We start from the raw sequence: 24022 nt of genomic DNA, 5'->3' as shown, positions 1-24022 counted from the left end.
GATGCTCTCGTCCCTCTGCCACCTGCTCTGAGTCTAGATGCCTGGCCTCATGGCAGACGGCCATGGATATTTGTGAATAAATGAGTGCACATTCCACATCCACCAGGCCCAGAGCGGCAGGGCCCTTTCTCTCCCGATAAAACATCTTCCAGCCGCTTTGTGTGCAGAAACCCCTTGGGGCACAGAGGCCCCTGAAGAACGGCCTGCGCAGAGTCTCTGTAGAGAGTTGGCTGTGAGACCGGTCAGCTTCCCTGCCTTTTGTCTTCAGAGCAGCTTCTAGTCTACACTTGGGCTCAGTCACATGGGGGGACGGAAACCCCCGCCAAGCCTTTCCCCTGCCTCTGGGTGAGTTTGCTCAGCACTGGGCCGGACCGCCCTGCTCTTCTAAGTAAACAGAGTGCCTGCGTTCCGAAGGCTCTCTGACGTGAAGGTTCTGCAAAGGTTTGCTTACCTTACTTACTAATTAAAGGGCAGCCACGTTCCCCCCTCCCAGGTCCCCGCGGTCATACCGCCGATGGCTACCTGATAGCCACACGCAGGTTGGGTTACACTGTCGCCCACGATCATGCCATTTGCGGTGGCGATTGAGTCGACAAGGCTGAGTGACTTGGAAATATTTCCCGGTTGGACTAACCCGTTGGCAGCCGGCTCACCATTCCGTTCGCTTTTATAATGAAAAAGGAAATTAGTTGTGCTTTTCGTGATGGCGGCTCCAGAAATGGTGAGTTCAGTGGGTGGTGGGGAGAGGAGACGCTACTGACGGATGGCGCATCTGCCTTTCTCCAGGTCGTGACACCTGCCAGCGATGGCGTGTTTGGGGAGGGACTTCCTCGCCTGGGTTCCCGGTTTCAGGAAGCATTAGAGCATTTATTCGTATTCTTGTTCTAAAGTTGGGCTGTGCAGTTTGCTACCTGCTGACGGCTAACCAGCCAGAATCAATGTCAAGGATGCTGACTGTGAATGCATTCCTTTTCTAAGATGCTCTTCAAAGCTACTCTTACGGTGGGAATGAAATAAACGTTTTTAAGCGCACACTCTGGCTTAGCTTTTCCTATGAGCACGTGAACCAGCACGAAGACAAAGTCTGCTTTAAATGGCTTCATAGTTCCTTTTGGAGTTGCACACAGGACAACAGGTGGACGGAAAGGAAATAAGACAGGCGCCCTCAGAGTCTGTGCTCTGGGCCTGTCGGGACCTCTGGGTTTCAGTGCGCTGAGCGGGCACGGCTGCTGCCTGGGACCGGGACTGCGATGTGGTTGGGACATTCTGCCCTTCCCTCGCTCCCTCCACCCCTGGTGGAGTCACTGGGAATGAATCCCAAAGGCTCTGGCCTCCGGGGCCCAGCGACAGGAGGAATTCTCCTGGAGAAAACAGAGCCCCAGTGTGGCGTTGGTGCCAGCCACTCCTCCCTTTGCTGTGAGCGTGGGGCGGGGACCGGGCACCCCAAGGGCCCGGATACTTTCATCCTTAACTGGGTCATGGCTGTGAGCGCCAGGAAAGCTACAAATACTGTGGGCCAGTGTCCCCTCCCCGGGGCCGTTGACACTCGAGGGGCTCGGACATGATGTGAGTATCAGAACTTCTTATGTTTATGGAGGCTTATCACATGTGCAGGCAAAGGGTCGAGTTTATGTGAGACAAACAGCAGTGATAAAAAAGAGGAGGGATGTGCTTTGAAAGTCATTTATCTTCTGTGAAAGTCCTGGTACGCCAGCCTCTAAATGGCAAAAGGCGGTCTCTCTAAAGCCGGGTACTCAGCTGGTTTTAAGATTGGTCGAACAAGCATGGGGAAAGTCGTTGTTTTAGCAGAATTAAGTTCATTGTGGTTTGCTAACTCCCGAAGTTTCTCTGTTATTCGTTGTAGCTTAGGAAGCAATGTGTTCTCACCTGAATAATAGTTTTGATTCATCGGTACTGAATTTGCTTAATGTGGATTGTCAGATTTCAAAGACTGAACACAACCAAGATGCATGTGAGGCTGAAACTATAAGCAGGGAAGCCAACACTTTCTGTTCTTCCTGGTGAAGGAGGTGGAGGTGGAGGTGGAGCCCAGCCTCAGAGGGCCTGAAATAGTCACCATGGGGGAGAACGACCCGCCGGCCGCCGAAGCCCCCTTCTCCTTCAGATCCCTTTTTGGCCTCGATGACCTGAAAATAAGTCCTGTTACACCAGGTAGGTGGGAGCAGGTGTGATTTCTGCACGACCCTCCCTGCCCTCCCCTCTCCCTTCCCCCCTCCCCCCCTCCCCCCCCGATCTAGATGACAAATGTGGCAGAGGGCTGAGTGTCCCTCTGGGGAAATATCTCACCAGGAGTCCTTAGCCTAAACTCATGTGATCCTTTAGTTTACAGATGGGGTGTCAGAGGGGCTGTTTTGTTCAGCCCCTTGCGGCCCTGGACACGGGTGTTTGTATTCTCTGAGGGAGAGTTTCAGGAATGGAGGCTCCAACTGACCCTGGGATTTAGGGGTCGGATCCCGGCCAGACTCTGAGCCCTCCAGGAAGTCCTGAGAACCTGTGCTCACCAACCCTTCCCGAAAACTTAAAATAAGACGGGCATCTCTGAAAGTATTAGATGCTTAGATTAAATTCCAACAGCAGACAATGGAGTCGCTCCTAGCAACAGAGGGAGGGAAGTTGGAGGCGTAAACAAGTTACGAATATGTGGAGAAGCAGTGGACTCCATAGTGCCGCTCCAAAGAGGCTCTTTCTGGTCAGAGTCTATGGGATCGGTCACAGTGAGCTGTGCTCGCTGGTCCTGGACGCGGTCAGGAGTTCTGGCCTCGGAGGCTGTGAAGGGGACACCTGGGGGCTCTGGCTGAGATTCCAGAAAGCACGAGTAGGGGCTACCCTAAGGATTCCTTTAAAACCACAATTGATGTTGGGGGTTAGTGGAGAGGATGGGAGATGGGAGGAGAGATTCCAAATAAAAGAAAAGATACACAATTTAAAACTACTTCTCCCAAATCAACATAAATGTAACTTTTAAAAGTACCCTGCAGTCACCGGGCCCCCCAGTTTTACCTGGTTTTAATGTCTGCATTCCTTCTCTTGCTGTCCTTGCCTATAAGTACGTGTTCATTCATGGAGCCGACAGACAGGTGTTTTTCCACGCGCTTTTGGTTTTTATAAATGCCTTTTAAAATAGCACCACAACATTCCATCAAGCATATGTGTCACTTACATAGCCATTTTATCATCATTTGACATGTAATTGTTTCTAATGTTTTTATAATATAAATAATATGAACATGAATAGCATCCTATCTAATAATAGACAAATATGCAAATTGACCATACCTCCAACACGCCCACAAGCCACGCCCACCATCCAATCAGAGCAAGCATGCAAATTAACCCAAACCAAGATGGCTACAGCCACAGAGAGCAAGGTTTCCTAGGTAACAGAGGAAGCCAAGCTTTCCGCCTGCCCTGGCCAGGCCTAAGCCTCCACTCAAGCTACAAAGTTTCAATTATAGAAGGTAAACAAATTCAAACAAATAGCGGCAGAATGGAGCTTGAGAGAGCAGGCCAGGGTTGCCGCCGGCAACAGGGGAAGCAAAGCTTTCCTCACACCCTGGCCGGGCCCACCCGCTTAAGGCAACAAAGTTTCAATTATAACCCCAACACAAATGGCTGCGGGCCTCGGAGGGAGCCCCAGGCTTGGCTCCGCTCCAGGCTACAAAGTTTCAATTGTAGAAGGAAAATAAATTCCAGATACCAGGGCCTCTGCTTGGGTTGCCAGGGGGCGTGGCCGGCCTGCAAACCACCACAGGCCCCTCGCTCAGGCCGCCCCACGCCCCAAGGGAACCCCACCCTGATCAGAAACACCCTTCAGGGCAAACCAGCTGGCCCCCACCCGTGCACCAGCCCTCTATCCTATCTAATAAAAGAGTACTATGCAGATTGATCATCACTGCAACACACAATATAGCTGCCCCCATGTGGTCAAAGATCCTGCCCCCATGTGGACACAAGATGGCCACCACAAGATGGCCAGCAGGAGAGGGCAGTTGGGAGGCACCTGGCCTGCAAGGGAGGGCAGTTGGAGGTGATCAACCCTGCAGGAGAGGGCAGTTAGGGGTGACCAGGCCAGCAGAGGAGGGAAGTTGGGGGCAAACAGGCTGGCAGCAGAGTGGATAGGGGGTGATCAGGCTGGCAGGCAGAAGCAGTTAGGGGCAATCAGGAAGGCAGGCAGGCAAGCAGTTGGGAGCCAGCAGTCCTGGATTGTGAGAGGGCAGTCGGACATCCCTTGAGGGGTCCTATATTGGCGAGGGTACAGGTTGGGCTGAGGGACAACCCCCCTCCGTGCACGAATTTCGTGCACCGGGCCTCTTGTTATATATATATATCTATGCTAATTTTTGGTTATTTCCTCATGATGAATTCCTAGTAGTGGGAAGGAACAAATGTTTCATTTTTAATAAAGCAATGTATTGTTCATTATAGAAATTTGCAAAATACAGTTAATCAAAAAGATTTTTTAAAAGTTGCCCACAATTTTACCATTACTCAGGGATAACTCTATTAATACTCTTTGTAGGATTTCTTGCATTTTTTCTTTCAACGTATCTATATTTCCCTTTGGAAGTGACATATACTCTTTGTACCATTTTGAAGCTTTTCTTTTTAACTGAACAATATCATGTTAATTTTTCAATGGCATTAACTAATTAAATATTCTTCAGGGTTTAGCAAACTAGGGCCCATGGGCCAAATCTGGCCCAATGCCTGTTTTTATAAATAAAGTTTTATTGTAACACATCCATTTATTCACATATTGTCTATGGCTGCTTTCATGCCATAGTAGAGCTGAGCAGTTGCCACAAAGACCATATGGCCAATAAGTTTTAAAATATTTACTATCTGGCTCTTTACAGAAAAAGTTTGCCAACCCCCTTTCTCCGTCATTTAAGTGTCTCTATACCATTTGTTATTTCACCAGTTCCTTCTGTTGGTCATTCAGGCTGTTCCTGTGCATCAGTATTATAAATGTCACTCCTCTAAGTGGCCTTATAGGTAGACATTTGTGTATATTTATGATGGCATCTTAGGCTAAATTCCTAGGACTGAATTTACTAGGTCAAAAACTCCATCCATTTTTAAACTTTTGGTACATATTTCAAATTTGACTGTCAAAAAGCTTACACAGTGCAAACTCCTATTGACTATACTTGGCGGTCCATTTTCTTTCACTTTGGACTATAGTGAAAATAATAATAATAATAATAATAATAATAATAATAATTAATAATGATGATGATGGATTGGGAAGTTGATATGTAGTTATGTCTAATTTGTGTGTGTTTTTCATCTCCAGAGGGGTTGAATTTTTTTTCTGTGCTTGTTTATCATTTGCATTCCTCTTTGGAGAGATGTTATGCATCTTGCTTTTTCTTCTAAGCATGTTCTCAAAGACAGAACAAGAAGGGGGAGTGCCCATGCTAGCGCCCACAGGGCACTGTGGTGGAGCAGTGAAGGGGCCAATGTGAACGGTACAAATATTCTAACTGAACAACCTTTGACTCCATGATCTGGATTCATTTCCTAAATTAACTCTTAGATAGAGAACAACTGGAATAATATGAGGTCATTCTTGGGGTTCTGCTGATTTTTAATTGTAAATGGATTGAAGGCATCTCAGCAGGGGCCAGAAAAACTTGGTGCAGGCCTCTGGGGAGTGGGGGCGGGTGGCCAAGAGGCTTCTGCTCTGTTAACTCAAGACCATGCTCTTGTTGCCTTGAAAGGAACTGGTCTCTAACCCAGAGAAAACCACCTTCATTATCACGATGTCATCCATCCATCCATTCATCCATTCATCCATCCATCCATCCATCCATCCATCCATCCATCCATCCATCTTACTAATATTTATCAGGAACTACCGGGGCCCGGCCGTGGTGGCTCAGTGATAGAGCATGAACCAGGAGGTCATGGTTTGATTCCTGGTCAGGTCACATGCCTGGGTTCTGGGCTTGAACCCCAGTGGGACACTTGCAGGAGGCAGCTGATCAATGATTCTTTCTCATCATTGATGTTTCTATCTCTCTCTCCCTCTCCCTTCCTCTCTGAAATCAATAAAAATTAAAAACAAAACAAAAAGAACTACCAGGCACCAGGTGCTGTACTGGGTGCCGAGAAGGCAACTATGAACAAACCGCCTGCTCATCCAGGCCAAAGCAAAGAGCTTGGGTTCATCTCTCTGTCTCCCCTCCTTTCTCACGCTCTGTCCCCATGGTCACTAAGGACTGTATGTTGCACATGTGTCCTTATTTCCCTTGCTTTCTTCTGTTTTCCCTCTTATCCTTTTCTTTTGCTTACTTTCTCCTTTTTTCCTCCCAATCCCCCTTTTCTTCCCACCCCCATATTTAAATTCTCTTCTTTTTAAGGCTGCCTTGAATTATTGATTTCAGAGAGGAAGGGAGAGGGAGAGAGAGCTAGAAACATCAATGATGAGAGAGAATCATTGATCGGCTGCCTCCTTTACATGCCCCATTTTATAATCATACGATTGCCAGCAGGTGAAGTTGTGTGTTTCCAAAGATAGGTGGGGGGAGATCTTCTTGGCTCTTTCACAGAAGACCTCCCGGCTCAACGTCTCCAAGACCCGGAGAAGAGAGGCAGGGGTGGTCTCTGAGCGATAGCCTGGCTCTTGGAAGGCTTTCTTCACTTCCTCCATTTCAACCTTCCTAAATTAAGGGAAGACAACTTGGGCGTGCATGGATTTTCAGGACTGATGAGCTAATTTGCCTAAAGTGGCCTGTTCCTTTGAGAGTAAAGGGAGCCATGGAAATTCTCCTGGTTGTGCAGAGAGGCTTGTACTTCTGGGCATCTTAATGCTCTTCACATCTCCTTTCCACCCAATCTGCCTGGGAAGGGTCTGGTACAAGCTAACAAGCCAGCCTGTCACAGTTCCAGGGATGCTGGCAGGAGACAAGGAACATCCATGTCAGACACAAAGGACGTTATTACTCACAGCACAAGTGGCACCGGCATCCTGTTTGAGTTGTTGCTCTTGCCCACCAAGTCCCGTGGAGGTGACGTGGAGCAGCCCGGGCATAAGTTGCACACACAGTGGGTCTGCATTACAGCTGAGGAACCCACAGCGAAGGGAACCCGAATCTTTATAATGGACTATAAGCAGACCTGCACGAACTTTACCTCAAAGGAAGACATATTTATTAAGCTGGACAGTCAATAAACTCATCCCTTATCCCAGAGAAACACTGTCTCTATCTTCTAAGGCTGTTTGCTCTGCCAACATCCTCAGAAAGTCTCTCTGGAACCAAGGCCATTGGTGCCTCTGTGCACAAGATCCATGAAGAATGGTCCTGCTACATCATCTGGTGGCCCTCTCAGAGGTCCCAGCTCTCCCTCTCCAGAAAGTACCCTGTGTGGATTTTACACATCACCCTCATCTGTGGGAAAATGTCCTTGAAAGGTGGTGCCCTACTTTCCCTTCACTTTGGTTTCCCAAGGCCAACGAAACAGAGTAGGTGCCTCAAAACAACAAATATCACCTCACCATTCTGGAGGCCAGAGTCTGAAATCAAGGCATTGACGGGCCATGCTCCCTCTAAAGCCTGCAGGGGAACCCTTCCTTTCCTCTTCCTGGCTTCTGGTGTTTGGTTTTGCTGACAATCTTGGTCTTTCTTGACTTGAAGATGAATCACCCCGATTTCTGCCTTTACCTTCACATGGCCTCTCCCTATGTCCCTTCATATCATCCCCTGTGTGAGTGTGTATGTGTGTGAGAGTGTGTGAGTGAGTGTGTGTGTGTGTGTGTGTGTGTCTGCCTCTGTGTTCAAATTTCTCCTTTTTGTAAGGACACCAGACAGATTAGGGCCCATTCTAATGCCCTCATTTGAACTTTACTACCTCTATTTCTAAATAAGGTGACATTCTGAGACCCCAGGGGTTAGAACCTCAACATATTTGTTTTGGAACACACAATTCAACCTATAACACTACTTCCTAACCTAAGATGAACAGAATTGGGTCAGGGTTGGAGAGTGTGGGGCTGAACTTCCAGAGAATGTGCCCTGGCTGGTGGCCCTTCTCGAAATGAAGGCAGCCTTCTTTGACTGCATTTGAGGGAGGGAACATGAAGCGAAATGTTAAGTTTCCTTTTATTCAGATTTGTTGCTCTGTGCCCCCCTCCCCCTCGTTTGGGCTTCCAGATGCAGATGCAGTGGCCGCGCAGATCCTGTCTCTGTTGCCGTTGAAGTTCTTCCCAATCATCGTCATTGGGGTCATCGCACTGATACTAGCGCTGGCCATCGGTCTGGGCGGTGAGTATGATGTATTATTTAGTAGGCTCTCAACTCCTAGCCAGGCACTTAAACTTTCATGAGCTCCCCCCACCCCCTTCGTGGTGCCGCCAGCCACCCAGCCTTAATTACTGGAGGCAAACATCTTTCGGGGTTGCCGGCTTTGAGTTCGACTTGCCTGCGTGAATGTAAAGCCAGCCTGGGGCCCAGCAGGGGCTGTTGGCCACGCTTGGGGCTTTGTCACCACAGAACCTGCCCAGTTAGAAGTGTCCACGGGCACCTGATGAAATAGAATCCACAGGCAGGAGGCGGGTGCAGGGCTGGGGGAGAAGACAAGGAGGCCATTCAGGCCAGGCCCAGCACGCCTGCTATTTTTAAAAGAAGGTGCTTGTGGCTTTTGGGAAAGTGAGTCATTTGGATGGTCTCTCGTAGGGAACCATTTCCCAGTTTCTCTTTCAAATAACTGGAATACAGATGAGTGTAATTCTCCACCTGCCTGGCCATGTGGCCCGCAGTTTCTCCACTCGCTGCCCAGAGTCAGAGACAACAGGAGGTGGGGGGCAAAGAGTCCTCGCTCAGGGCTCCTTGCTCAGCTGGCTCAGCTGGTCGGTCTGCAGACATGCACTTTCTCTCCTGACCTTGAGCCCTCTGGCGTCTAAGTTCACCTCCAGTTGTGGCTCAAGGCCACTTAGTGAGACGGAGTGGGGTGCAGCAGCCCCACCCCCTGGACTTCGGAACAGAAACTGGGCTGTAGTCGGAGAAAGATAAATATCACATGATCTCACTCATATGTGGGATATTATGATCAACATAATTGGATGAATAAGAATAGATCCAGAGACAAATGGTAGGGGAGGGAGTGGAGGTTAGAGAGCAACCAAAGGACTTGTATGCATGCATACTAGCATAACCAATGGCCACAGACACTGGGGCTGTAGGGGCTTGCCCAGGGTTAGGAATGGCTGGGGGGGGGGGGTCGTCAATTGGGGAAAAAGAAGACATATGTACAACTTTAGACAATAATTTAAAAAAAATAAAAAAAAGAAACTGGGCTGTGACACAGGTGCAGTTTCAATGGTGCTTCATTACCGATGGGCAAGCTCAAGGGCCTGGGGCAGGTGGATAGTTGTTATGCTGCACACTGAGGGAGCCGCTGTTAACATTCCCGTCTTCTCCTGTCCTCAGTCCACTTCGACTGTTCCGGAAAGTACAGGTGCCGGTCGTCTTTTAAGTGTATTGAACTCTCAGCTCGGTGTGACGGCGTCTCAGACTGCAAAACCGGGGAGGATGAGTACCGATGTGGTAAGGTCCTGCCTCTTCCCTGTAGACACAGGAGGAAGTCAGCACCACGGGGCCCTCGTCTTTCCCATCTGTGAAATGGGTCCAGGTTGTTGCTAGTGTCAAAGTATGTTCTCAACTGCAATCCAACGGGCCCCCAGGAGGTCCTGGGCTGGGGTTTAAGGGTGGTGGTGTTCCATGAAGCTTAAATTGGGATGAGGAGACCCCATGAGCAATAAGAGACCTCCAAGAGAGTTCAGGGGGTCCGGGCAGCCGGAGGTCCCGGCGAGGGTGGGGTGCTGTGGGCGAGGAGCAGGTCAGACTCAGCAGAGGAGGGCCTGGGCCGGCTGCAGGGAAATCTCTGCAGGCGGCCTCAGGGCTCTGCTGGCCACTGACGGGCTGTTGTGCCTGGGCGCCGGCCAGTCCGTGTCAGCGGTCAGAATGGCGTGCTCCAGGTGTTCACAGAGGCGGCCTGGAGGACCATGTGCTCCGACGACTGGAAAGGTTACCACACTAGCATCGCCTGTGCCCAGCTGGGGTTTCCAAGGTAACGTAAGGAGCACCTCCCGGTGATGGGTGGGACATGAATAGTGGTCACGGTGAGACAACTACTTGGGCGCCTACACGGCTACACCTCCTCTCACACTGCACCCTCGTGGCAGCCCCACGGTGCTGGACATCATCCTCTTCACTTCAAGGTGTGCAAACCAGGCCCCGGCACACCAAGTGATGCTCAAGATCACTCAGGAAATGGCATTTCGGGGAGTGTCTCAGGGCCGGAAGAGACCCAGGTGCAAATAGGTGATAATGTGATGAAGAGCTTCAGAGATAAAGACAAGCCCGACCCTCCAGCGCCCCAGGTCTCAGCTACGAAGCAGCCTCCGGCACCACCCCTCCTGGTCCTCGGGGCCACATCCTCATCCCTGCACACACTCCCAAGCAGCCCCAGAGAACCAAGTGCAAAAGTCATCAGTTTGATGAAAACACAAGTATTCATAACAGTTGCCTAGCAACGTGTAGGAGAAAGAACTGTTGTAGTGAAATCTTCACTTTTCAGTGTGTCTGTGTGACTTCACTGTTGTCTGTGTGACTTTTTTTTTTTTTTTTTCACAAAAATGACACATTTTCTTCTTGGTGCAGGGGCCTCTTTCTCTCTCCTGTCCCTTCCTTTGACGTGAAAACTGCCATCTTCCACGGGAGCCTGCATGTCACCCTCCTCTCTTTGCTCTTGATTCTGAGCTCAAAGGAGGCAGGCTCCTGAGTCACACATGCCACATAGGAAGTGAGCGTGGCGACAGGGGTGACCTTGAAAACACATCCCTGTTTGTAGCTAAGGAAACGGGCTGGGTGGTTAAGGCTCACTGCTCTGAATTCTCCAGGACCCTCCAATTTCAAATTTGATACATCATATTCTTAGCTCCTTTCTCCAAAGCCTGTGAAACCCCAGAGGCCTTATACCCCTGAGGTCTGTATCCATCTCCCCAGTGACTCAGAAGTCAGCTGCAATTCGAGCTCAGTGACAATAGCAAATACCACCACTCAAGTGCCTACAAGAACCCTGTAGACTTTCCTCCTTATGAACAAGCACTGATACAAGCCCCCCGCAAACACCCCTCCCCCCCACACTCCTAAAGTTGGACCTTCTTTACCATTGTTCTCCAGAAGGCCTGTTTCCTGACACTTTCACCACGTGCTTGCTCCTGGTGTCCCCTGATGCTCTTCCTCCCATGTGTTTGTCTCTCTGACAGGGACCCATGCCTACTCTGGGCAGACTGGGAAATTATTCTCCCCAACCTATTGATCTTGGGGTGCTCGGCATCCCGACTTTGGTGCCCACCTGAAACACCCATCTAATTCTATGCTCTGTTCCCTCTGGGTCTTGCTTCAGGCCAACCAGAGGTCGGTGCAGTGGAATGTGTCAGGGGGTCCCACTGATCTGCATCAGTGGTCCTCCCGCCCAGGTGCCTGGAGCCTGTGCTCATGATGGAGCCAGAAGGGCCCTCCATCCCAGACTCCACCAGGTTTAGGATAGAATGCCTTGATAAGTTGGCAAGAAGAAACCATTGATGGTTTGCGGGGACACAGTGACATCCCCCTGGTATATCTGTAATAGTGCGATTTGGGCACACTGATTATTTGGGGAAACATGGCCATGTTCCCCAGTAGGATACCTGTGATGCTGGGACTTGGGCACATTGACAGTTTGGGGGATACACTATGTCCCCAGAAAGATACCTGTGATGCTGTGACGTGGGTACATGACAGTTTGGGGGTACATTATGTCCCCAGGAAGATTCCTGTGGTGCTGTGACTTGGGAACATGACAGCCTGGGGGTACACTATATCCCCAGGAAGGTGCCTGTGGTGCTGTGACGTGGGCACAGTTGATTTGGAGCACGGAGTGAATTTCACGCCGCATCTGTTTCCAATGTGCTTGTAGCTACGTCAGTTCAAAAACCCTCCGAGTGGACTTGCTTGAGGAGCCGTTCCAGGAGAACTTTGTTTCCATCAACCACCTCCTGCCAGACGACAAGGTGACGGCTCTGCACCAGTCGGTGTACGTGAGGTGAGCGCCAGGCAGGCCGCTTGCTCGCGGTCGCAGCTCCGCGAGGACACAGGCATGGGCGTGTTTTCCCCGAGTCACAGTGGGGCTGGCCACGTGGTTGGATGGGTGGACACGCTAACCCCAAACCAGCAAACGTGGCTGGCAGAGGAAGGGGGGGGAAGAGGAGGAACAGTGACATACACGTACATGTAGCCACAGTACTGTACCTCACACAGCATGGGCTCCCGCGTGTTTCGGAGGCAGGAAGGAGGGAGGGGCAATTAGAAAGAAGAAAGAAACATTTTTGCTCACAAAGTCCTTTAACGTGTACCATGTGCTGTTCATGTTCCTCAAAGTCACGAGGGAGGTAAATGAGGTGTCCTTAAAGATGCCAGGTGCCTGAAGCTGAGAGGGGTCACCTTCCTGGTGAGAGTCAGGGTTCTGAACCCACGTTCCGAGGCTCTCCCTGGTGCCTGGACCAAACCCCCGGAGGCGTGTGTCCTCTGCCCGGGAAACAGTTTGTCATCCTGTCCATCCTGTAACTGAGAGTCCCCCTGGGCACACATGCAATCCGTAGGGACAGCCCGTTTCATGGCAGGCCTGGGGCTCTGACAGCAGGAAGTTAGGAAGGGGTCCGGGTGGATTATGAGAAAAGCAGGTGCCACTCCCCCCCCCCCCCACGCAGGGGGATGCCTGCCATTCCCGGGGGGTCACAGCTCTGCTCCAGGAGTCCTGTCCTAGGCGTGTGTCCCAGGTTTGAAGGACTTGGTGCCAGGAGAGCCTGCCACCCATGCAGTGGGCACTCCAAGTCCCCCAGTGGCCAGTGAAGGACATTGGGGCAAAAGTGACAGGGAAGCAACCCAGGTAGATGTTTGCATGACGGCGCATTGTGCACCTGATTGTCAGCTGCGCAGAGCTGAGCAGCGCGCCCGGGCCATCGCCTGCAGTCCTGCACGCTGCCGGTGCTTCGGGGGAATCCTGTGACCCAGGCTACAATTGCACTCTACTCAAGAGCAGGGGAATAGAGTTTATCTCCCTTTGACCCCAAGATTAAGTTAAAAATGGTCATTTCACAGCCTCGGGAATTTGTCATTAAGCCCACTCTTTCTCCACTTTAGGGAGGGGTGTGCCTCGGGTCGCGTGGTCACCGTGAAGTGCACAGGTAAGAGTTTTAGAAACACGGAGGTCAATGCAAGCCAGAGCTCGCTCACTGACCCCCCCTCTCCTCCTCGGGGTCCCTCCTCCTCGGGGTCCTCTCCTCCTTGGGGTCCCCTCCTCCTCGTATCCCCTCCTCCTCGGGGTCCCCTCCTCCTCAGGGTCCCCTCCTCCTCGGGGTCCCCTCCTCCTCGGGGTCTCCTCATCCTAGGTGCCCGGTGGGAGTCTGTGGACTCCACCTCTGAGGAGGGTCAGCCCAGTCTCACCTGTCAGGTGGGGGAGGCGGCCCAGCGTGACTTCTCAGCAGCAGACAGGACCATGGGCATGAGGTCCTGTCACTGTAGTGACTCCAGTGGCCTGACTTCCTCCTCCTCCTGCCCCCTCCAGGGACAGTGCCCCACACCCACCCCCCGGCGGGCGGTCCTTATTGCTGGTGGGGTGGAGGGGCAGCATGTGGCTGCAGGGGGTGGGTCTGGAGGAGTCAGGCAGGTGTGCTGGCACCTGGGTTAGTGAGGAGGGGCTGGGAGGCTCCCCATGCTCCTGCTGTGCTGTCATCACCCAGGCGCATGCACACGGGGGGTGGGGTGGGGCGTACCACCAGCATCGGGCTCTTTGCTCCGATGGACTCTCCCCACTGTACCCCCACGACACCCCACTCTTCCCACGTCTCGGGGGGCCTGTCCCCACCCCTCACCATGTGCCACCCCTCCCATAACTCTTCTGGGCTGTAAGCTCTGTGAGGGGAGCAGATGTCAGGGGAGGAGGGTCTGTGGGATGGACCCCCAATCCTGTTCTCCCCGGGCAGCCTGCGGTCTGAGGAGGGGCTACACCTCGCGCATCGTGGGGGGAAACATGTCCTCGCCCGCGCAGTGGCCCTGGCAGGCCAGCCTTCAGTTCCAGGGCTACCACCTGTGCGGGGGCTCCATCATCACCCCGGTGTGGATCGTGACCGCTGCCCACTGCGTTTATGAGTGAGTGCTCTGACCTCCTGGCAGGGGTCCAGTCCGGCCACGGTGGGACGGGGCGGATTTGGGTGGTCAGCGGCAGGTCCAGGAAGCAGGCCAAGGGACCACAGTCATATCCACGTGGAGGGACCTTCCCTCCTCACGTGGACCCATCACCGTGGGCTGCGGAGACCTCAGGCCGCGGCTCTCACAGAAAAGAGAGAAACGCTCCCACACAGGAGGAAACCCACCAGCGTAAAGGTCTTAGACCCCCTGTAGCTGGTCACGGTGGACCAGGTGGCCGAGAGGGTGACAGTGCAGGGTTGGGGGGGCAAAGAGTCTCCCCACAGTCTCCCTCAAGGGAGGTGGGCAGAGGAGAAAGCCGCAGAAACACTCGGCTATTTAGGCTCCCTGTTATTTTTGCCTCGCTCAGAGGTGCAGGGAGGGAGGCCACTGCAGGACATGTGTGTGTGTGTGGGGGGGGGGGGGGGGAGGGCTCCTCTGTGCTTCTGCAGGGCATGGGGGCTGAGGTGGATTCGAGCACAGGCAAGCAGGGCCGTCCACGCCTGCCATCTCCCTGGGGCTGGATCGGGGGACACCTGAGGCCCGTGGGTGAAAGGGGCTGGACTTGCCCCGTTTTACCTCCCAGTCTCCTCCTTGCAGCCTGTACCTCCCCAAGTCCTGGACCATCCAGGTGGGCCTCGTCTCCCTGCTGGACAGCCCAGCCCCCTCGCACCTGGTGGAGAAAATCATCTACCACAGCAAGTACAAGCCCAAGAGGCTGGGCAACGACATCGCCCTCATGAAGCTGGCGGAGCCGCTGCCCTTCGACGGTGCGTCCGGATTTCTTTGCCACTCGGTGGCTCTCACGTGTCTCTGGGGAATTTGTAATCGCTTGTGGGGCCTCTTTAGGACACGCTTTACAGTCCTTGTCAGGTAACCCCAGCACCTGACTCACTTCCGGGTGGCATCAGGTGACTCTCTTCTCGTGAAGGTGGGCATTTCCCTGGTTCCTGGTGAGATGGGAAGTTTCCGATCGCATTCAGGACTTCCAGGCTGTTATGCTGGGAGATGCTGGGTCCCACCTGCATCTTCAGGGTCAGCGGTGGTCACCCCGTTCAGGGCACGGTGGGCTGCGGTGACACTAACTTCATTCCAGAGCCTCTGCGGTTCTACCTTGATCAATTTGGTGTGTCGGGTCCCCCGGGGCTCCCACTGGTGCCACGTTCTTCCTGCGGTGCCACCTAGAGATAAAAGGGACTTGCCCGGCCAGGCCACCTGCTGCCTCTAGGGGTGGAAGGGGCCTCTGGCCTGTGGGGATAAATAGCTTTCTCTGTCTGGTGCTAGTCGTGGTGAGGTGCCCTGCCCGTGGGCCACCTCCCTGCCCAGGGTCTTGATCCTGGTGAAGAGAGGAAGTGAGTCCCAGGCCAGCCAGCGGGTGGTGGGTCCTTCCTGCAGCCGCTTCCTTATGGTTTGGAAGGTACTGGGCATCTTCGGCTCCTGAAATCCTCAGAAACATCCTCTCATTGAGCAGGCTCCATTTCTCTACGGGAGGGGTCAGGATATGGCCTGTGGAGGTTACAGAAAAGCCACAAGGGATGGAACTTTCACACTTTTTGAAGCTGCAAACGAAGCCTCGTGAGCCCACTCCCAAATAAAACCTTCCTCCCCCAGGGTTACAGCAGCGTGAGGTGCAGGGGGTGCAGGCGGGGTGATGCCAGTCAGCAAGGCCTCATACAGGAGCTGAATGCTGGCACCAGACCAGCGGCGGCAGAGTCAGCAGCGTGCTAACCGCAGGGCACATGTAACACGTGACACAAATCCTGCCAGAGAAACAAAGAGAAATTGTAGAGGTGGTGCTCATTTGTTAATTATTATAATGACTAGAGGCCCAATGCACGAAATTCGTGCAAGAGTAGGTCTTCCTCCACCCGGACCTGGGCTTCCCTCTGGCCGCTGGCAGGCACCTGGAACACGGGCTTCCCTCATAGCCCTGGCTTCGTCCAGAAGGATGGAAGGATGTCCAGAAGGACATCCGGTCTAATTAGCATATTATGCTTTTATTATTATAGATGTTTGATTTATACAAAATGAGGTGCCAACACTTGTACTTTGATAAAATTAAAATGAACCCTCCGCGTAGTCTTTCTCTACCTTCCCATTATTGTTGTACCCAGAAGGGCTTAGCATATCTCAGACTGTGTTCACGTGAAAGCCCCGTGACAGCCGTGGCACTGACTTTGGTGGCGGCTTATGTGACACAGCCCACATGGACAGGTGAGCTGTGGCCTCCAGGTATGTCAGGAGGGACAGGATACCCATGGAGGGATGTTCTGTAAAGCCAGGTACCCACAGTCTGGACCAGGAGTGGGCAAGCTGTGGCCCATAGACCAAACTTGACCCCTTGTCTGTTTTCTAAATAAAGTTTTATTGGAACACAGCCACACACATTTGTTTACCACTGCCTGTGGCTGTTTTTAGGCTACGGTGGCCGAGTTGAGTGGGTGCATTTGGCCCTTTCCAGAACACTTGCTGCCACAGTCTAGGGTTGTTTTGAAGTTTTAGGGCTCTGGTCGGGAGGGGTCCCTGCTCTGAGCTAATGGCTTTCAGATGATCTTGGGCTTGACCTTTCTTTGGGGGATGGTTAGCGCCCAGATGTGAGAGTTGTTGTTTCCTCTTTAAACAGAGATGACCCAACCGATTTGTCTGCCCAACTCCGAAGAGAACTTTCCGGATGGGAAGATGTGCTGGACGTCGGGATGGGGGGCCACTGAGGAAGGAGGTCAGTGGCCTGGAGTCGAGATTCTGAGTCCAGGGGGCCTGAAAGGAGAGGGCTGGGGTAGATGTCCACACCAACATGTCCCCCTCCTATGTCCCAACGTGATGTTCCGTGGGACACCCACATGTCCCTGCTGGGGTGCGAGTCAACTACTCCAACAAGTGCGCAGTCAGCCGAATAGTTGTTGGTCATGAGACATGGTACCACTTGAAAATCGCAGACTTTCTCGGGAGAAAAATAAATGATGAAGGAGAACTGGGACAGGCTTCCACAGAGAGGCCTTCACCAACACACCAGGTGGGTCTCCTTCATCCTCGAGCTTCCTCATCCTCCCACCGTGTTGTCTAAGTGCATAGGCGCCCAGTAGAGACGCCTCCCGAGGTTTATGCAGAAGATGCACTTGGAACTGGTGAGGAGGTTTTGTCTTGTGTGACTTTGGTAGACGTGTTACTTCATCCTACAAAGATCAAGTAGCAAAAGCAAACAAACAGGACTATTGCTATCATCAGAATATAATTAGTAATGGTAACAAAAAATACATGCAAACGAAGCCTGTGCCCTGTTCATCACTACGGGGCACAAATGTGGTCACAATTCTCAGGTGCCCATCGATGACTTCCCTTGTTAGCAGGGAGAGCATTCATTTCCTGGGGCTGTTGTAGCAAATCACCACAAACAGGGTGGCTTGGAACCACAGACATTTATTCTCTCCAGTCTGGAGGCCAGAAGTGTGAAATCAAGGTGTGGCAGGGCTGGGTCCCTCTGGGGCCTCCAAGGGAGACCCCCCTGGCCTCTCTCCAGGTCCTGTGGCTCCTGCCGCCCTTAGTGTTCCTTGAACTGTAGAGGCATCGCTCCAGGCTCTGTCCCGGCCTTCACAGGGCCTCCCCGCCCCTGTCTCAGCTCCCCTCTCCTTCCTCTTAGAAGAGCAGCAGTCATGGAGTGAAGACCCACCCTGATCCAGGATGGCTCCATCTCGAGACTCTCCCTTAATTACACCTGCATGGACCCCATTCCGAACAGCCTAAGGTTGCAGGTGGACATGCTTGGGGGAGGCACCCTTCAACCCAGGACAGGGTGTTCAGAATGTCCTCTTGAGACTTATTAGCTGCATCTGTCCCCCCCGGACTGTCCGAGGCACCTGGGGTTTACCCAGATCCAGAGGCCAGTCCTCCCCACAGCACAGGGTCTCGCCCCTACGGCTGGCCACGCCTTCCTGCCCACAGTGGGCGCTTCTCCCACAAAGGCCTTGAGTTTTGTTTCCCCGCGTGCCAGGGGCTGAACAGAGCGATGTGATCCTGCCTGTGCTCACAGCAGCCCTGAGTGGTAGACTGTGCTCCTGCCCACTTTGAGGGGAGGAGACAGGTGCTGAGCACCTTGCTGGGCCTCACACGACCAGGTGGTGGAAGGTCTGGGATTGTGTTCGTGCTCCCCACCCACGGCCCTATTCGTGCTGTTGTTCATGAACTTGGAGTGCCCAACGAGGATCCTTTGGTCTTCGCTGGGCCCTGTGTACCGAGTAGGGACAGGTTCCATCTCAGCCCGAGCTCATGGCCAGGCGGTCCTCACTGCGGGGCTGGTGGACATGTGAGTGGATTAGGGAAGCCTGTGCAGAAAACACTGTCACTCACACTCATAGAACAGTTAAAGTGAGGGTTTTGGGGAGTGCAGACCCACACCTATGGATACATGCTATAGGAATGAGAATGGGGGTGCCCCGCTTTAAGCCTTTAAAGCATAAAGACAATCCAGTTTACCAACAGGCTAAGGGAGAGGGCATCAGTCTTGTCGGGTCGGTGCTGAGGCTGATCCACGGCAGGTGTGTTAATTTTCTGTTGCTGCTGCAACAAATGACCCCCATTCTCTCACGGTTGTGGGGCCCGGAAGTCCTGCATCAGTCTTGGTGGGCTGGGGCCAAGATGTCAGGAGGGCTGCGATGCTCCCTGCCTTTTTCAGATCCCAGCGGCCGCACTCCTTAGCTTGTGGCCCCTTCCTCCATCTTCACAGCCCGCAGCACAGCACCTTCTGTCTCTCTCCTCTCTGACCTCTGCTTCCGCCATCACACACTCTCCTTTGGCCCTTTCAAGGATCCTGGGATTACACCTGGGGTCCCTCTGGAGAGCCCAGGATCATGTCCCCATCTCCAGTCTGCAAATGTAAGGCGACATGGTCATAGGTTCTGGGGGTTGGAACACGGACGCCTGTGGGAGGACATTTTCCTGCAGACCACCCCCAAATTCCTCCAAGAGCTGTGTGTGACCTTCCCAAGCCTCAGGTTCCCTGCTGTGTGACCTGGGTTGTTCTGAGAACAAAACAGCCCGGTGTGGATCAAATGCTGGACCCAGGGTAGGCCCTGGGCAGGTCCCTGTGGTGACAGTTGCTCCTCCCTCCTCCCATGTTGGTCCCCGCAGGGAAGTGGATGGCTCTGCCATTGAAGTGGCCATGGTGGGAGGTAGCGTGCCCCTGGCCCTGGTCCCCACCCCGGATGCGTGCCCTTTGAGTTCCTCACTGCACGTCACCCCCTCTTCCTCTGACACAGGCGACGCCTCCCCGGTCCTCAACCACGCAGCTGTGCCTTTAATCTCCAACAAGATCTGCAACCACAGGGACGTGTACGGTGGCATCATCTCCCCCTCCATGGTCTGTGCGGGCTACCTGAAAGGCGGAGTGGACAGCTGCCAGGTAGGGGCCCGCCGTGACCTCCAGGGGTCATGGCAGTGGGCAAGGCCAGGCTGTTATGGTGACCCAGCCCATGGGAGAGGCCACTGCCGGCATCTCCCTGTGACTGACTGTAGAGCAAACTTCAGGGCCTGGGGAAGAAGTTTGCTCGAGATAGCACGCCCTTTCCCGGCCCGCCCATGTTTACCCGCTCCCGCTCTGCTGGGTGCTGGGCGGGAGGACGGGTCTCAAGGATGCTTCCTTCCCAGCCCAGTTCTCAGAGTTTGCAGGGCGACCAAAGAGGCGGGAGGCAGGTGGAACCTGTGAAGGAGGGCCTCCAAAGCCACAGTGGGTGAGACCCCAATTCTGCCTGGGTCCGAGGTCAGCTAAAGGCCCCTGGCCAGGCGGACCCTCCCTCTGAGAGCTCCCTCGGGTGCACGCAGCTGCCTTGACCTTCCTGGGCTCAGTGTATGTTGGGAGCTAGCTGGGGGCTCCATCAGAGGTACAGAGGACCCACTGTGAGGAAGGCCGATCAGGTCCGGGGGCTGCCATCCTCACACTGGACTTTGTGGTGCGGTGACTGGGGAATCCTGAACCAGAACCAGGGACCGCCATGCCGGGGCCTGCTCTGTGGCCCTTAGTCTCTTTCCCTGCTGTCTAGGGAGACAGCGGGGGACCCCTGGTGTGCCAGGAGAGGAGGGAGTGGAAGTTGGTGGGAGCGACCAGCTTCGGCATCGGCTGTGCGGACGTGAACAAGCCTGGGGTCTACACCCGCATCACCTCCTTCCTGGACTGGATTCACGAGCAGATGGAGGTGGGTGCAGTGCCCGCCCAGCTCCCGCTGGTCCCCGTCAGCCCTCGGTGACTCCAGTCCTGCTGCAGAGCCAGGGAGTGAGCAATCAGTTGTTGATTCGTCAAGCAGTGACTTTGTGGCTCCTGGGTGTGGGACGTGAGCAGGGTGGGCACACATGGGTGACCGTGCCTCCACCAATCAGGGAAAGGAAGAGAAGCAGGAGGAGGGAGGAGAGAGTCCTTGGGGATGGGGTCAAGTAGAGTGGGCACATGTGTGCATGGACTAGAGGGTGAGCGAGGGCAAGACAGGTGGGGGAGGACCCCCCATGACCACTGAGGGAGCCAGGGATGGGATGGAAAGTCTCTGCTCAGGAGGAGCCTGGGCAGCTCTGTGCTTGGGGGGCCCCCTGGAGGGGACCCGGAAGAGGGAGACAGGTCCGTGAGGCTGTCTTGGAGGAACAGGTGGGCAGGGGGAGCCCTGGAGAAGGTGGGGAGGAAGAAGGAACACCCCCAGAGGAAGGATGGAGACTCCAGAGGGTCAGGTGTCAATACCTGCCTGGGAAGCAGGTGTGTGTGTGTCGGGGGGAGGCTTCAGGGAGGTGAGGCCAGGCCGCACAGGAGCCTGGGAAGCAGGTGTGTGTGTCGGCGGGGGGGGCGGGGGGGGAGGGCGGGAAGGGTGTAGGGACGTGAGGCCAGGCCGCACAGGAGCCTGGGAAGCAGGGCACCTCCACCTGTGGCCACTCAGCAAACATTTGCTGATTTAATCTTGGACTCTGAGCCCCACATCACGCTTTGGACCAGTTTCAAAGACCCTGTTTTCTTTAATCGAGACAACATTTGCGCGACATAAAATCAATCGTTTTAAAGCGATCCTCCGGCGGCATTTGGCGCATTCACAGTGCTATGCACACCTCTCTAGTCCAGGGCACTTCAGCCTCCTGCAACGAAACCGCGCTCAGCATCAGCCCCTTCCCGCTCCCTCCGCCTCTGGCATCCAGCAGTCTGCTTTCTGTCCCTGCAGATCACAGATCTTCTTAGAGGCTCCTTCTGACTTGAAACAGTGGGCTAAGAAGGACATCAGACTTTCCATGTGAACCAGGGCGTTAATTTCCTGTCTTTCTGGGGAATTTTTGCTCTACGTGAGAAGTTCCGTAGCAGTTTCCTTTGTGCCAGGCCCAGGCCCAGGCCTGGCACTCAGCATGCTGTGCATCCCAGCCCTGCTGCCGTGAGCTGTGCCCTCCGCAGGTGCCCACAGTCCCTGCCTCAGTGCCCACGGGGGCGGGGGGGGGGGGCGGGGCAGGGCAGCAAATGCTGGGAGACAGGCCCTCAGGAAGCATCTGCTGGCGCTCATCGGGTTGTTCATGGGCAGGTTGGCCCCGCCCTAAGCTCTGTAGCACAAAATTCAGTCCAAACCCATCAGCCTCTCGCCAAGTGTCAGAGAAGATGGAGGAAACAGCAGCCCCCGCCCTGCAGTGGCCTCGATGGCCCGTGAGGGGGAGCCTGGGGTGCGGACAGCGGTGTGGGCCTGGTGCGTGGAGGGCAGGAAAGCAGGAGTGGGTCTGAAGTCGCCCATGAAGCTACGGAGGAGCGCCCTCCACGAGGCTGCACGCAGGGCCTGGGGGTCCGTGTGACAAGCTGCTGGTAAAGAAAGCTGAGCCTGAAACAGGTGCCAGTGGGAGAAACCACCTCCCGGTCCTCACGCTGTGGAGGAGGCTGGGGTGGGCGAGGCCGCCAGCAGTGGTGCCGCCCGAGGCCTCAGCAGCATCCCGGGAGGCAGGTCCCAGCACCATCCTCATATTACCGGCGAGGGGACCTGCCAAAGGCCCCAGAGCAGGACTCCCGCCCCAGCACAGGCTGCCTCGCAGAATTGGCAGTTCTCCAAGGTGGGGGTGCACAGGACCCTCCCTGGCTGTTTGTGGACATTGACGCCCCCCGGGTCCTTCTCTAGAGGGCGTGATCAGGTGTGGGGTGGGGTCTCAAGGCCCCCTTTGAGAACACATTTAGGAACGTGTGGCTCCCCGTTGCGCTTAGAAACGGCTTCCACTCTCTATGACGCCGGGAGAGCCCTTTTGTCTGTGACGGGTGGATCCCTTGATGCCCGAGAGCATCTGAGCTGCCTCCGGCCCACTGAAGGCCAGGGTGAGGCCTCCCCCCCCCCCCCCCCGCCTTTTTTAAATTAAATATATTTTTTATTGATTGATTTCAGAGAGGAAGGGAGAGGAGAGATAGAAACACCAATGATGAGAGAGAGTCATTGATTGGCTGCCTCCTGCATGCCCTCTACTGGAATCGAACCATGACCTCCTGCTTCATAGGTTGACACTCGACCACTGAGCCATGCTGTCCAGGCCGGACTCCCCCTTTTGCAAGTCTCTTTCCAGGTGTCCCCAGGGAAGACCGGAGAGGCTCCCCTTCCCAGGAGAGCTTTGCGGGGGGCAGGGGGTGTGTCTGCATTTGCAGTTGCCCCTTTGGAACATGCATGTGAGGGCCTTCCCAGAGCGCACACATCTGGAAGGGAATTGCCATGTACTAGGATGGGACTGCCTGCTGGAGCACCATGTCAACCCGTGGTTGTCTCTGTCTCATTGGGGCTTAAAGCAAAATTGCTCTGACTAGGCCGGGACTCAGGAACACGAGGATAAGAGCTGGGAAGTTCACGTGGAAAGTACGGGAAACATGTGGGGTCGGTGATGAAAGACACAGGCCGGCAGGCTGGGAGGGGCCACAGGGGGGAGCTGTTACACTGGTCCGAGGCCCGCGGGGAGCTGGCAGCCTCCGCCAGCAGAGGCCGCGCTGTCCCCATGAATCGCAGCACAGCCGCGGCTTCCCTCCGGTAAATGCCGGGGCCCACTCCATCCTAACGGGGAAGGGATGACCGAAAGTGCCGGAAAGATGACACGCACGTTTCTATTTCTAGAGGGACTTGAAAACTTGAAGAGAAAGCGGACAGGCCACCGCGCTGAGCTCCTGCCACGACAGAGACGTCCCCGCCCCTCCACCGCTTCCTGGCTGGAAACGTTCACGAGCAAATGCCGCCGGTGCTGGGCCTGCTGGCACCACCAGCTGAGCCCAGCGGAGGACCATCTCTCCATCCAGAACAGTTTGCTTCTAACACCTCCGACGAGCCACTGGGGTGTTGGACTGAAATGACCCTGAAGTGCCTTTCTGACCTTCACTAAGCAGCGCTACCCTTTCCCGCTTGTCGATTAGGTTTTCTCTGCAGCAGCCCTTCCGCACGAGTGACAAGTCTCTCACGCAAAGCGATGGACGCTGCAGCCACGTGGCCCGGCACTGCGGGGACTGTCACTGCAGATGTCCCCAGGTCCCGGAACCAGACCCGCGTCTTCTGCTTGTCGGAACTTCGCCTCCCAGTGATTGGTTTAAGGCTGATGTCTGCTCTGTCTCATAGCGCTTGATGCCTGCTGTGTTCTTGTCTCTTTGCTCTCCCAATGCAGCGGCCCGTGGGGGCTTGTCTGAACGGGGGCCGACGGCTCCAGTAAACTGAAACCACAAGCCTGATAGATTGCAGAGGCTCGGCTACGTCCGTCTGACCTCTTCTGTGTACATTGTGGGTTCTTTCATTTTTCTGTTAGAACAGGTTTCTCAG

The 24022-nt window shown here is 54.3% G+C and overlaps 1 protein-coding gene across 1 annotated transcript; it reads left to right on the top strand.

Annotated features, from left to right (window-relative positions):
- The first annotated feature begins 629 nt into the window (after nucleotides 1–629).
- Nucleotides 630–23732, top strand: TMPRSS3 (transmembrane serine protease 3). The gene is made up of 13 exons (XM_079766170.1): nucleotides 630–721; nucleotides 2028–2172; nucleotides 8178–8288; nucleotides 9453–9569; nucleotides 9969–10092; nucleotides 11986–12111; nucleotides 13209–13252; nucleotides 14051–14216; nucleotides 14853–15022; nucleotides 16876–16971; nucleotides 19505–19647; nucleotides 20285–20437; nucleotides 23333–23732. The coding sequence occupies exons 1-13, from the start codon at nucleotides 704–706 to the stop codon at nucleotides 23348–23350; spliced, it is 1431 nt and encodes a 476-aa protein (XP_079622296.1). The 5' UTR covers nucleotides 630–703; the 3' UTR covers nucleotides 23351–23732.
- The last annotated feature ends 290 nt before the right edge of the window (nucleotides 23733–24022 follow it).

The sequence above is a fragment of the Cnephaeus nilssonii genome (genome assembly GCF_951640355.1).
Source record: "Cnephaeus nilssonii genome assembly, chromosome: 3".
NCBI lineage: Eukaryota > Metazoa > Chordata > Mammalia > Chiroptera > Vespertilionidae > Cnephaeus > Cnephaeus nilssonii.
This window is presented reverse-complemented; position numbering and strand designations above follow the sequence as displayed.

What these genes read in the sequence shown, in the direction of transcription:
- TMPRSS3 (XM_079766170.1), top strand. An exon ending in CACCAGTCGGTGTACGTGAG is followed by an intron (nt 12,112 to 13,208) that starts GTGAGCGCCAGG and finishes TCTCCACTTTAG; the next exon opens with GGAGGGGTGTGCCTCGGGTC. An exon ending in GCGGAGTGGACAGCTGCCAG is followed by an intron (nt 19,648 to 20,284) that starts GTAGGGGCCCGC and finishes CCTGCTGTCTAG; the next exon opens with GGAGACAGCGGGGGACCCCT.